We start from the raw sequence: 14,751 nt of genomic DNA, 5'->3' as shown, positions 1-14,751 counted from the left end.
AGCAGAGGGCACATTTAAGCCAGACGCATAGAGGGCCCCACACAGATGAGGAAGTGAAAGTAGATGTGTTTCAGATATAGGCGTGTTTGCATCTAGGCGTTTCTCACAGAGCACTAAAAATATTCCTGTTTGTACATGTGATAAATGAAAATGGATGGTAAAGTTGCTTGTGAGCCTCAAAGACGGTCACACTTGAGCATCCCGAAGAGTAGCATTCAGTCGCTTTTGTGTCTTCAGCAGACCAGTGAGTCCTTCTGGTTGAGACCGATTTTGGAATCTCGGTGAGGATGCCTCTTCTTCACGTTGTTTTGCTTGAGGATGCCTCTTCTTCGCGTTGTTTTGCTTGTTTCTCTGCAAATGTTTTGCACCAGAGCCTGGGTGTCGCACAAATGCCTGCTGTTCTATGAAGATATTTTATACAAAGACTACGAAATACACTTCTTCAGAAACTGCCCGCGCAGAAATACCACAGTTGTCTGCTAGGATGTTTCTGACATCAAGCTAGATCTATCTGCCCATGTTCTACATCATCAAGTCCACCTTGCAACTTGAATATTTCACTATTAGGTTTTTGGTAACACTTTACAATAAGGGTACATGAATTCTCATGAACTAATGCATGAATTAATGCATGAATTACACATTAGTTAATCCATTAATATATCATGAATCATTATGACTTAACATGAATTCACTGATTGTCATTAATTAATTAATACATAAATAACTCATCATCTTAAGCATTAAGTACGGTTGGCACATCATCATGAATCATGATTAATTAAGCAAGATCATGATGACTTTTTTTCAGACAAAATCTTGGACATCACTGTCATGGAGACAAAAGAAAAGTAATTACACATGAATTCATGTTAACTAAATGTCATGAATTATCATGAGTTAATTCATTAACTCATGCATTAATTATACATGAAAATCTCATTAATAAACATGAATTAATAGTATGTCATTGATGACATCAGGTATGGACAACAAATTCATCTTGAGCATTAGGTACAGTGAGTTTGTTGTCCATACCTGATGTCATTAATGACATACTATTAATTCATGTTTATTAATGAGATTCTCATGGGAAACGACAGTGGAGTGGCTCAGTGAGGGGACCACCACTCCACTCGCCAACCCCTCTCTGAGGCCGGTATGCACTGGTTGACTGTTTCGGTCACACCAGGGGACCTGATTTGCCAAATCGATGGGCAATGCTGCTGGGCCCTGGTAGACGATTCCATTGGTGCGACCTGGCATCCTCCCAAGCAATCCTGCCCTCCTACCCTGATCCTCAACAGCCCTTCATCGTGGACACTGATGCCAGCAATGTGAAGCTGTCCTCTCACAGCAGGAAGCAGATGGGGAGCATGAACCTGAGATAAAAGCCTACTACTCCTAATGGGGGCAACTTTGAGCTCCACAATGGTTTGGCCTACCGGAGATGGCAGGCCCCTGAGGAGGAAATTACTTCCTACAGCTTCTTCTAGTGCCCAGGACGCTCCGCTCCCAGGTTCTTTAGACCTGGCTCAGTGGGAGTAGGGTACTATGGGAACCAACCGCCTCCGACCGCACTGCGGTCCAGTAGTTCAGCCAGTCCATGCCTGCTCTGGGCATCAGTTCACTTGGTGTTTGGTGCCCTGCCTGAACCCAAGATTGCTGGGGGAAAAGAACTGGACTACTTTCGTAGACTGAGGGATCGTCTTCAGGCTTACGACATGTGATGTCAGGGACAGACCTTTGTACCAGGGGACAAGGTATGGATATATTGTCCTGTAGCAAGAAGGGTTTTTCCCAAGCTCCGCAGCTGCGCACACACATACATACACACACAGACACACACAGACACACACACACACAAACACACGCACACAAACACACACACACACACACACACACGCACATACATGCATACATACACGCAGGCACACACACATAAACAAACACACACACACAAACACAGACAAACATACAGTGAACCTACACACACACACACACACACAAGGTACATACACACACACAAAAACATAAAACACACACAAATGCAGGCAAGCAGATGCACACACACACACACACACTCTCTCACTCTCAAGCGAAAACTCACAGAGGGAGAAGCACACATACACAAAAGTGAGCACACACATGCACACACTAATTTACATTCCTAAAAGTTGCAGCAGGGGATGGAGTAGGAGATGAAAACAAATGGACAAGCGTGATTCATTTTTGCGGAGAGCATGTGCAGGACTGAGCGGGCATATGTTGTACCGCTTTGCGGTACATCTAGTTTGTCTACATCTAGACAAATCAACTTCACATGAGGCTTACGAAAAGAAGTCTAAATGGGAAGTTGTGAGAGATAGAGGAAGAGAAAGAGAAAAGACCATATTCATATTTCTGTCCAAACGCATATTTCTGTCTCTTGACAGCAGACGTTTGGGTGCCCCGACTTCAACAAACTGAAGTGGGAGGATTATGGCGGCGCCCATGGAGACATGCACCGTGTAAGGTAACTTAAGGAATACGCTATAAACTTTAGGGTAGGGTTGTTTTAGACACGGTAATTAACTTGTTCTTCATATTATGACTTAAAATTGTGTCAACAAAAAATACAACGTATTGTGAAAGTGACGTTATAACGTTATACAGTTAGCCTAATATGCTAACGTTACGATGGTATGCTAACGTTACGGCGGTCACCCATGTTTTCTATACCTCCCACTCCAAAATGCTTGGAACGCTTTGAAGTGGGAGGTAGAACCTTTCAGGTAGGGTAGGTCCCACCTCCCACTCGTTTGGATGAGGTCTGGAATGCAGCACGAGTCCTGCTACATCTACATCTAGACAAATCAACTTCATATTAGGCTTACGAAAAGAAGTCTAAATGGGAAGTTGTGAGAGATAGAGGAAGAGAAAGAGAAAAGACCATATTCATATTTCTGTCCAACCGCATATTTCTGTCTCTTGACAGCAGACATTTGGGTGACTTACAGTAACACCTCACTACATGCAAGGCAGATTTTTTTGCATTATAAATAGCACATGCTGTTTCTTGAGCTGAGTGTCGTTCTCCATGTAAGGCATTGAAGTAGCAAAAGCAGCCACCACTAACTCCACCATTACACACACCCTTCACTCGCACAGCAGCCACTTCAGCTGCAGGCAGCACCCAGTGGGATCTCTTCAAACAGCATCCAGCGGACTCACGGCCAGGACCTCCTCTCACTAATCCTAACATCTAAGGACTGTTTGGTCTTTTGGGATTCTCACAAAATGCAATTTCGTTACGTTCTTCTGATTATGGCTATGGATGTGGCCTGTGTCTTCGCCTTGATGTCTGCAAAATGTTTTGTAGTGGGTGAGGCCACATTTCCAGCTTTCTATAAACTAGACTTTTGCCCAGGTCCTCAGCTGAGAGCTTCTTGTTGGAATGTTTCTGATTTGGCATTGGATCTTTCCACAGTCCCACAGGACATCAAAGTTCTCTGTATGCGGGTAGACCATGGATCAACTCTTCAAGCTAATGCTCTCACCAAATTTCACAGTCTTGGGAGTCTGTATATCCATGGCTGTCTATCTGCAATCCACCCAGAGGCCTTCAGGGGCCTGACCAACCTGCACCTATACTCTCCATGACCTGCAAAGTACGCTGCAATCCGTCGGTACCATCTAAGCTATTTCATGACCTGCACAATCTGGAAGAACTAAAACTTGAAAACTACACACTATCAGAAATTACACCAAATGTTTTTGATGGACTAAGTCGGGTGAAAAGATTTGAATTTAAAGGTAATTACAGTTTCTCAGAGCTTCTCTGTAAACTGTCGTATTTTTCAGGCTCCCTTGAATACTTAAGTATTGAAATGGATGTGGAGACCTTAACAACTCCAAATTGCTCATATGGCCCAATCCAGTTTCCTTCTCTGAGAAATGTAATGTTTTCATTTCCACATGCCAACAGCATAGAGAGAAGTGCTTTCAAAGCCATAGTGAAGGTATCATTATTAAGCATGCCAATGAGTGATGTGCTCCATGCTCAACTCGTACACTCTGGAATCCAGCAAATTGAAGAGATGAATTTGTACTTGACAGAGATGAACATACAGTCTATCTGTGAACTTGCACTGGCACTGTCGGTCACCACTATTCATTTGCATTTCAATACATTACAAGAGTACTCAGAGTCATCATGGGAAAAATGTTACAAGCTGGAAGAAATTACACTGGAAGGAGAAAAGCTGACAAGTATTGATTTCAGCTTCATGTCTACCTTTAAAAAATTGAAACATTTTCATATTGTTTTATTGGGCAACCCACTGACAGAAGACAAGTCTCTGGTTTCTCTCTGTAAAACCAATGTCTCTCTGTCATCACTGAAGCATTTCAGTTACAAATCTAGCAACTTTTCACTCAGAAACAGCCAGTTTGTCTGCCTAAACCACCTAGAAGGACTGTATCTGTTTGGGAGTAATATTCATATAGAAGACTTTGCGTTCCAGGGGCTTCATCATTTGCAGTACCTATCGCTAGGAATTCTTGAGAATTGGGTTGGAATGACACCACCACTCCTCATATCTCAGTCTGCTTTTAAGGGACTTCGTGGGCTGCAGAGCTTAACAGTTGCTGCACCCTTGTATGCTTTAAAACCCGAGGTGTTTGTAGATATTTTAAATGTAAAAATGTTAGACTTCACTAAGTGCAAAATTCAAGTAATTGAAGACTTTGCTTTTAAAAACCTAAGTGAGGTGAGATACATATATCTCGGGTGGAATAACATTTCTGAACTAACAAAAAACACCTTCTTTGGACTTCAGAACCTGGAGAGTTTGATCCTTGAAAACAACCCACTGATACACTTAGAATCCGAATGCTTTGCCCATTTGCCCTCCCTTAGGATTCTCCATCTTGGGGATCTGAAGCTTCCCAACACTGAGCTTTTTGGAATGCAAGTTCTCAACCTGAGTCTCATCTTTGGGGGCTTCCCTCGCAACCTGTCTGAACTCACCATCACATCTGTTGTGCGCCCTATGACTTTGGTCATCGCTGATGACAGCACCCCAGACGTGGACTTGAGTCTCACACTGTCCGGCCAGAAGATTGTTTTATGGGGATGCAGGAGACCCTTTCTACAATCTGTTACGAAACTCTATGTTGTGACAGACTTGTTCATTTGTGCGCCTCATCATACTCATACAGTTGCTCTCTGTCACTTCACATCAGTGGTCTCTTTGGATTTTTCTCTGGTGCATTCCAGCACTATCCAAAGTCTCTCTTGCCTCAACAGATTGGTGAATTTAAAGAGTTTAAATATTAAACGTGTCAACTTTATCAATGATGCAGGTTTCAGTCACATGTTTCACAACTTGACCCAACTACAAATTTTAAGACTTAGTCGGTGCTGGGTGGATTCTTTGGAGGGCGAGCTCAGTCTGGATTTGACCTCTCTGGAGTATTTTTTCATTGATAGTATAAAGACCACACTCAGTTTTACAACAGGTTTCTTTGAGCACCTCACCAGCCTGAAGTCTGCAATAGTCTATGATGTAAAACTGCGCTGCACCTGTGACAATATGTGGTTCCTCCATTGGGCAAGGAATAAGCAACAGACAGAGGTGTTTATGTCAAACCCCCTGGACAATCCTCTCCAGTGTTTGTCTGGGGGTGGGCTCCAGGACCTAGACAGCTATGGCCAGGCCCACTGCTGGATGTGGGCTCTGGATGTGGGGTTTGTGTTGTTTGTCAGCACATTGTGCTTCCTCCTGCTGTTCATGACGGTTGTGCTGCTGCATCAGTTGGCCAAAGACTACCTGCAGGCCTTCTACCACATCGCTCACGGCTGGCTGAATGAGGCACTGCGTCACCACCAGAACACCAGAGGGCGCTACCTTCATGATGCCTTTGTGTCTTACAGTGGCAGGGACGAGCGCTGGGTGATGGAGGAACTCCTGCCCAACCTGGAGCGCAGGGGACCCCCATTCCTGAAGCTTTGCCTGCACAGCCGGGACTTCCAGCTGGGGAAGGATATTGTGGAGAATATAACTGACAGTCTGTACAGGAGCCGCCGCACCCTCTGCCTGGTCAGCCGCCACTACCTGCGGAGCAACTGGTGCTCCCTGGAGATGCGGCTTGGCACCTACCGGCTGCAGGTGGAGCACAGGGATGTGCTGATCCTGGTGTTCCTGGAGAAGATCCCTTCTAACCTGCTCTCTGCCCATCACAGGCTGGCCCGACTCGTCAAGACCAGGACTTACATAGAGTGGCCTCAAGACCCAGCCCAACAGGAGGCATTCTGGGAAAGACTGTGGAAAAAACTGTTGCCAGACAGGGTGCAATGAGTCACCATGTGCAATTTTTGGAATCCTTATACTATTTCAATTCAACCAGAATGTAGCAGAAAGTAGTGTGCATAAAGATATTTACTATATTTGTTCAAATCATTTAAAAGATTTAGGATTGTTTTGCTTGATTTTTAAGGAAATGTAATCTTCAGATTTGTTTCTTAGCTTGCACTTCATAACTATTGTGTACAGTTAGTTTGAGAATCACATCAGCCATGTAAGTAAGAGCGACCTGTGACAATATGTCATAATCTCATAAAATATGTAATAATATTTACAGTTGGCTCTTTCTATCAATATTGAGTAGTTTATGACATGTATTTGAATTGTTTTGTTTGGTTGCTAATTTGAATAACAAAGAAATTAGTAGTGACTGTACATTGTACATTGCCATGTGTAAAGGGAAAATAAATACACAAACTCTACAAATCTATCTCATGTAGATCGTTCTCTGATACAGTGGGGAGAAGAAGTATTTGAACCCATGCAAACCCAAGTTGATTTAAAAGAGGAATATAAAACCATCTTTTGCAAATTGATCTTAAGCCTTCATTTAAAAAATGAGTAAAAATCAGACACCAATTTTCTTTGTGAATGAAGAATGTATCGTGAATAAATTAAAATATAGGCTGCATAAGTATTTGACCCCTTATGTTAAACTCCCATAGCCTGACTCTAGCCAGACCCATGTAGTTCCGCCATGCTCCACCAGAGGCGTTTCGCTGAACTCCACACAAGGGTCTGGGCTCGAGGGCAATCCAAACTCCTTCCAGGGAGCAAAAAATGATGAACCAATCAGGAGCACCGAAGCGAGTGTTTAATTCAAACAACAGTGGCGGCACGCAGCGAGTAGTCTTATGCTGACATTGATGATTCTGCTATTTCAACCATTTTGTCGAATCTATCGAGTATTCAGTCTTTAAAAGATGAACAGAGAATGGTTTTGAAGACATTTATTGGTGGCAAGGATGTTTTCACTCTTCTTCCGACCGGGTTTGGCAAGAGCTTGAAGTAGCCTAGCACGTCATTCAAGATAACGGACAAGTGGTTTATCAAATCACATGCAAGAATTTTTTTACAAGGCCCCGCCTTCAGAAATACATCTCCTATCGAGAAGTCCCAGATCTGGCGAGAGTCAGGTTAACATTCCCATAGAAGCAGAAGAGGCCAGCTATTTCATGGACCCGGGTCCCGGGATATATGCATCCTGATAAGCTTCACATCACCACATACCCTTCACCATAGCTAGAGATTGGCATGGTGTGTCAAACAGGATAATTCGCCCCTGGCAGAACAAAATCCAGAGTGATTTTGAAACTCCAGCCAGACTGCTCAAAAAGAGGACATCTGGTCATCCTATTGTTGCATCTCGTCGTGAATCTTTGGTGTGAATTGGCCTTTAGGAAAACAATGGGTGCGTTTCATGCAGCGTTTATTCGTCCTCCCTCGCTCCTCGATGCCTCGATCCTCACTGATCTACATAAAGAATGATGGGGGGGAAACAATGGGATAGTCTATCCAGTGTTAGTTATAGATCAGTGGGAACGCCCCTCGAGGATCGAGCATCGAGGATCGAGGAGGCATAATGAGAGGCACCCATAGCTTCAATATAGCCGCAAGCGGCGATGGTGGGCCCGAGCACCTCTGGTACGCGACCCATGACATTTCGTAACCTAACAGAGCAACATGTGCGTTTGTCAAATTCAAATATCTGATGTGTGCTACTTCTGTGTGCTACTTGTTTTATTGCACGTTTCTACATTGGAAGCACTTGCTCACCTCGTGTGATGTGATGTTTTATACTGATGGCAGTCACCAGGCAGCATTACACCACAAACATGTAGGGTACAATGATATGCTTCCAAGTTATTAGTTTATGACATACATTTTGTGATATGCATTGCAATGCAGATAACAGCTGGTAGTGCTCGAAAAAATTTATTGAGTATGGGGAGGCTATACCAGACATGTGAATTAGGCATGTCAGTGTCAGCCTTATCATAGTTTCCAATATTTAGGAAAGTTTCAACCAAGGTGTTGTCAATGTCTGTCACATTTCCTATTTGGTCAGCTGGTGACACTAGACTAGGTCAGCAGTTTGGGCATGTGGATATCATCAGATTTATGTAACTAATATTCTGTAATTACAGTAACAAAGTCAAAATTGCAGCATAGGTTGATATGAGTATTACTATTTGTAAACTCGCCTCATAATATCTTTAGGTAAAACTATTTGTCAACCACAATCATTAATGCGCTATTGAATAACACAAATACGTCAAAATCAAAATGTGTATATGACTGTCACTACAAACATACCAACTAATACTCCATTACATTTCATTCAAATGATTCACTGTTTTCTAACACCAACTTCCTGTTTCTTTTATAAGACACCTCTATTCAAACCTTCGTCATTTCAACATACTTCAAAAATTCAAAAATCTATTCACAATTCCTCTTGGGCAACCCCTCAAGATTTTTAAACTACATGATGTGCAAAAATCTGAAAATCTCACATAACTCAAATTCTTCTAATATTCACTATACAGTTTAAATTTAATATGGTAACACACCAGTGGAGCTCTTGAACAGCCGCACCTCTGTGCTCGGGCCCTAACAATAATAATCTGTTCAAAAACAATAGGGCCTTGCACCTACGGTACAGACGCCGCTTCAGCGGCTGCACCTCGGTGCTTTGGCCCTAAATATGTTAAGCAGAGGGCACATTTAAGCCAGACTCATAGAGGGCCCCACACAGATGAGGAAGTGAAAGTAGATGTGTTTCAGATATACTGTAGGCGTGTTTGCATGTAGGCGTTTCTCACAGAGCACTACAAATATTCCTGTTTGTACATGGGATAAATGAAAATGGATGGTAAAGTTGCTTGTGAGCCTCAAAGACGGTCACACTTGAGCATCCCGAAGAGTAGCATTCAGTCGCTTTTGTGTCTTCAGAAGACCAGTGAGTCCTTCTGGTTGAGACCGATTTTGGAATCTTGGTGAGGATGCCTCTTCTTCACGTTGTTTTGCTTGTTTCTCTGCAAGTGTTTTGCACCAGAGCCTGGGTGTCGCACAAATGCCTGCTGTTCTATGAAGATATTTTATACAAAGACTACGAAATACAATTCTTCAGAAACTGCCCACGCAGAAATGCCACAGTCGTCTGCTCGGATGTTTCTGACATCAAGCTAGATCTATCTGCTATCGTGGTGGACATTGAAATTCTGTGTCTTTGGATTAGCAATGGAACATCACTTCAGCCAGCAACCTTCACTAAATTTCACAGTCTCGGGAGCCTGTATATCGATGGCTGTCTGTCTGCAATCCAGCCAGAGGCCTTCAGGGGACTGACCAACCTGCACCTACTCTCCATGACCTGCACAGAACGCTGCAATCCGTCGGTACCATCTAAGGTATTTCATGATCTGTACAATCTGGAGGAACTGAAACTTGAAAACTATGTTCTATCAGAAATGGCAGCAGATGTTTTCGATGGATTGAGTCAGATGAAAAGGTTTGGTGTTAAAGGAGATATGAACTTCTCAGACCTGCTCTGTAAACTGTCATATTTTTCAGCCTCACTTGAATACTTAAGTATTGAAATGGATGTGGAGACCTTAACAACTCCAAATTGCTCATATGGCCCAATCCAGTTTCCTTCTCTGAGAAATGTAATGTTTTCATTTCCACATGCCAACAGCATAGACAGAAGTGCTTTCAAAGCCATAGTGAAGGTATCATTATTAAGCATGCCAATGAGTGATGTGCTCCATGCTCAACTCGTACACTCTGGAATCCAGCAAATTGAAGAGATGGATTTGTACTTGGCAGAGATGAACATACAGTCTATCTGTGAACTTGCACTGGCACTGTCTGTCACCAATATTCATTTGCATTTCAATACATTACAAGAGTACTCAGAGTCATCATGGGAAAAATGTTCTAAACTGGAAAAAATTGCACTGGAAGGAGAAAAGCTGACAAGTATTGATCTCAGCTTCATGTCTACCTTTAAAAATGTGAAACATTTTCGTATTGTTTTTTGGGGCAACCCACTGACAGAAGACAAGTCTCTGGTTTCTCTATGTAAAACCAATGTCTCTCTGTCATCACTGAAGCTTTTCGTTTACGAATCTGGACAACACTTTTCACTCAGAAACAGCCCATTTGTCTGCCTAAATCACCTAGAAAGACTGTATCTGTTAGGGAGTCATATTCATATAGAAGACTTTGCGTTCCAGGGGCTTCACCATTTGCAGGAACTATTCCTACAAACTCCTGGGTGGAATTCGAGTGGAATGACACCAGAACTCCTCATATCTCAGTCTGCTTTTAAGGGACTTAGTGGGCTGCAGAGCTTAATAGTCACTGCACCCTTGTATGTTTTAAAACCCGAAGTGTTTGTAGATATTTCAAATGTAAAAATGTTAGACTTCACTGCATGCAAAATTCAAGTAATTGAAGACTTTGCTTTTAAAAACCTAAGTGAGGTGAGACACATGGATCTCAGAATGAATAAGATTTCTAAACTAACAAAAAACACCTTCTTTGGACTTCAGACCCTGGAGAGTTTGATGCTTGAACACAATCCACTGATGCACTTAGAAGCCGAATGCTTTGCCCATTTGCCCTCCCTTAGGATTCTCCATCTCGGGAATCTGAAGCTTCCCAACACTGAGCCCTTTGGAATGCAAGTTCTCAACCTGAGTCTCATCTTTGGGGGCTTCCCTCGCAACCTGTCTGAACTCACCATCACATCTGCTGTGCGCCCTATGACTTTGGTCATCGCTGATGACAGCACCCCAGACGTGGACTTGAGTCTCACTCTCTCCGGCCAGAAGATTGTTTTATGGGGATGCAGTAGACCCTTTCTACAATCTGTTACCAAACTCTATGTTGTGACAGACTTGTTCATTTGTGCGCCTCAACATACAGTTGCTCTCTGTCACTTCACATCAGTGGTCTCCTTGGATTTTTCTCAGGTGCATTCCAGCACTATCCAAAGTCTCTCTTGCCTCAACAGATTGGTGAATTTAAAGAGTTTAGATATTGAACGTGTCAACTTTATCAATGATCCAGGTGTCAGTCACATGTTTCACAACTTGACCCAACTACAGATTTTTACACTTAGTCAGTGCTGGTTGGATTCTTTGGAGGGCGAGCTCAGTCTGGATCTGACCTCTCTGGAGTATTTTTTCATTGATAGTATAGAGACAGAAGTCAGTTTTACAACAGGTTTCTTTGAACACCTGACCAGCCTGAAGTCTGCAATAGTCAGTGAGGTAAAACTGCGCTGCACCTGTGACAATATGTGGTTCCTCCATTGGGCAAGGAATAAGCAACAGACAGAGGTGTTTATGTCAAACCCCCTGGACAATCCTCTCCAGTGTTTGTCTGGGGGTGGGCTCCAGGACCTAGACAGCTATGGCCAGGCCCACTGCTGGATGTGGGGTCTGGATGTGGGGTTTGTGTTGTTTGTCAGCACATTGTGCTTCCTCCTGCTGTTCATGACGGTTGTGCTGCTGCATCAGTTGGCCAAAGACTACCTGCAGGCCTTCTACCACATCGCTCACGGCTGGCTGAATGAGGCACTGCGTCACCACCAGAACACCAGAGGGCGCTACCTTCATGATGCCTTTGTGTCTTACAGTGGCAGGGACGAGCGCTGGGTGATGGAGGAACTCCTGCCCAACCTGGAGCGCAGGGGACCCCCATTCCTGAAGCTTTGCCTGCACAGCCGGGACTTCCAGCTGGGGAAGGATATTGTGGAGAATATAACTGACAGTCTGTACAGGAGCCGCCGCACCCTCTGCCTGGTCAGCCGCCACTACCTGCGGAGCAACTGGTGCTCCCTGGAGATGCGGCTGGGCACCTACCGGCTGCAGGTGGAGCACAGGGATGTGCTGATCCTGGTGTTCCTGGAGAAGATCCCTTCTAACCTGCTCTCTGCCCATCACAGGCTGGCCCGACTCGTCAAGACCAGGACTTACATAGAGTGGCCTCAAGACCCAGCCCAACAGGAGGCATTCTGGGAAAGACTGTGGAAAAAACTGTTGCCAGACAGGGTGCAATGAGTCACCATGTGCAATTTTTGGAATCCTTATACTACTTCAATTCAACCAGAATGTAGCAGAAAGTAGTGTGCATAAAGATATTTACTATATTTGTTCAAATCATTTAAAAGATTTAGGATTGTTTTGCTTGATTTTTAAGGAAATGTAATCTTCAGATTTGTTTCTTAGCTTGCACTTCATAACTATTGTGTACAGTTAGTTTGAGAATCACATCAGCCATGTAAGTAAGAGCGACCTGTGACAATATGTCATAATCTCATAAAATATGTAATAATATTTACAGTTGGCTCTTTCTATCAATATTGAGTAGTTTATGACATGTATTTGAATTGTTTTGTTTGGTTGCTAATTTGAATAACAAAGAAATTAGTAGTGACTGTACATTGTACATTGCCATGTGTAAAGGGAAAATAAATACACAAACTCTACAAATCTATCTCATGTAGATCGTTCTCTGATACAGTGGGGAGAAGAAGTATTTGAACCCATGCAAACCCAAGTTGATTTAAAAGAGGAATATAAAACCATCTTTTGCAAATTGATCTTAAGCCTTCATTTAAAAAATGAGTAAAAATCAGACACCAATTTTCTTTGTGAATGAAGAATGTATCGTGAATAAATTCAAATATAGGCTGCATAAGTATTTGACCCCTTATGTTAAACTCCCATAGCCTGACTCTAGCCAGACCCATGTAGTTCCGCCATGCTCCACCAGAGGCGTTTCGCTGAACTCCACACAAGGGTCTGGGCTCGAGGGCAATCCAAACTCCTTCCAGGGAGCAAAAAATGATGAACCAATCAGGAGCACCGAAGCGAGTGTTTAATTCAAACAACAGTGGCGGCACGCAGCGAGTAGTCTTATGCTGACATTGATGATTCTGCTATTTCAACCATTTTGTCGAATCTATCGAGTATTCAGTCTTTAAAAGATGAACAGAGAATGGTTTTGAAGACATTTATTGGTGGCAAGGATGTTTTCACTCTTCTTCCGACCGGGTTTGGCAAGAGCTTGAAGTAGCCTAGCACGTCATTCAAGATAACGGACAAGTGGTTTATCAAATCACATGCAAGGATTTTTTTACAAGGCCCCGCCTTCAGAAATACATCTCCTATCGAGAAGTCCCAGATCTGGCGAGAGTCAGGTTAACATTCCCATAGAAGCAGAAGAGGCCAGCTATTTCATGGACCCGGGTCCCGGGATATATGCATCCTGATAAGCTTCACATCACCACATACCCTTCACCATAGCTAGAGATTGGCATGGTGTGTCAAACAGGATAATTCGCCCCTGGCAGAACAAAATCCAGAGTGATTTTGAAACTCCAGCCAGACTGCTCAAAAAGAGGACATCTGGTCATCCTATTGTTGCATCTCGTCGTGAATCTTTGGTGTGAATTGGCCTTTAGGAAAACAATGGGTGCGTTTCATGCAGCGTTTATTCGTCCTCCCTCGCTCCTCGATGCCTCGATCCTCACTGATCTACATAAAGAATGATGGGGGGGAAACAATGGGATAGTCTATCCAGTGTTAGTTATAGATCAGTGGGAACGCCCCTCGAGGATCGAGCATCGAGGATCGAGGAGGCATAATGAGAGGCACCCATAGCTTCAATATAGCCGCAAGCGGCGATGGTGGGCCCGAGCACCTCTGGTACGCGACCCATGACATTTCGTAACCTAACAGAGCAACATGTGCGTTTGTCAAATTCAAATATCTGATGTGTGCTACTTCTGTGTGCTACTTGTTTTATTGCACGTTTCTACATTGGAAGCACTTGCTCACCTCGTGTGATGTGATGTTTTATACTGATGGCAGTCACCAGGCAGCATTACACCACAAACATGTAGGGTACAATGATATGCTTCCAAGTTATTAGTTTATGACATACATTTTGTGATATGCATTGCAATGCAGATAACAGCTGGTAGTGCTCGAAAAAATGTATTGAGTATGGGGAGGCTATACCAGACATGTGAATTAGGCATGTCAGTGTCAGCCTTATCATAGTTTCCAATATTTAGGAAAGTTTCAACCAAGGTGTTGTCAATGTCTGTCACATTTCCTATTTGGTCAGCTGGTGACACTAGACTAGGTCAGCAGTTTGGGCATGTGGATATCATCAGATTTATGTAACTAATATTCTGTAATTACAGTAACAAAGTCAAAATTGCAGCATAGGTTGATATGAGTATTACTATTTGTAAACTCGCCTCATAATATCTTTAGGTAAAACTATTTGTCAACCACAATCATTAATGCGCTATTGAATAACACAAATACGTCAAAATCAAAATGTGTATATGACTGTCACTACAAACATACCAACTAAT

At 43.2% G+C, this 14,751-nt stretch overlaps 2 protein-coding genes across 2 annotated transcripts; both read left to right on the top strand.

The window, feature by feature from the left end:
* Positions 1-1,220: 1,220 nt before the first annotated feature.
* LOC134062057 (toll-like receptor 13) lies at positions 1,221-6,712 on the top strand. The gene is made up of 3 exons (XM_062517929.1): positions 1,221-1,337; positions 2,436-2,515; positions 5,918-6,712. Exons 1-3 carry the CDS (start codon positions 1,221-1,223, stop codon positions 6,339-6,341), a joined length of 621 nt encoding a protein of 206 aa, XP_062373913.1. The 3' UTR covers positions 6,342-6,712.
* A 3,617-nt stretch (positions 6,713-10,329) lies between these two features.
* Positions 10,330-12,472, top strand: LOC134061981 (toll-like receptor 13). Its single transcript, XM_062517846.1, has one exon. The coding sequence runs from the start codon at positions 10,349-10,351 to the stop codon at positions 12,419-12,421; it is 2,073 nt and encodes a 690-aa protein (XP_062373830.1). The 5' UTR covers positions 10,330-10,348; the 3' UTR covers positions 12,422-12,472.
* Positions 12,473-14,751: the final 2,279 nt, after the last annotated feature.

Source organism: Sardina pilchardus, chromosome 17, assembly GCF_963854185.1.
Source record: "Sardina pilchardus chromosome 17, fSarPil1.1, whole genome shotgun sequence".
Taxonomy (NCBI): Eukaryota; Metazoa; Chordata; class Actinopteri; order Clupeiformes; family Clupeidae; genus Sardina; species Sardina pilchardus.
The sequence above is the reverse complement of the archived record's forward strand: the minus strand, read 5'-3'. Positions and strand labels throughout refer to the sequence as shown.

What these genes read in the sequence shown, in the direction of transcription:
- LOC134062057 (XM_062517929.1), top strand. Translation starts at nt 1,221, where the DNA reads ATGCTGCTGGGCCCTGGTAGACGATTCCATTGGTGCGACCTGGCATCC. An exon ending in TGGACACTGATGCCAGCAAT is followed by an intron (nt 1,338 to 2,435) that starts GTGAAGCTGTCC and finishes GTCTCTTGACAG; the next exon opens with CAGACGTTTGGGTGCCCCGA. An exon ending in GGAGACATGCACCGTGTAAG is followed by an intron (nt 2,516 to 5,917) that starts GTAACTTAAGGA and finishes TGTGTCTTACAG; the next exon opens with TGGCAGGGACGAGCGCTGGG.
- LOC134061981 (XM_062517846.1), top strand. Translation starts at nt 10,349, where the DNA reads ATGTCTACCTTTAAAAATGTGAAACATTTTCGTATTGTTTTTTGGGGC.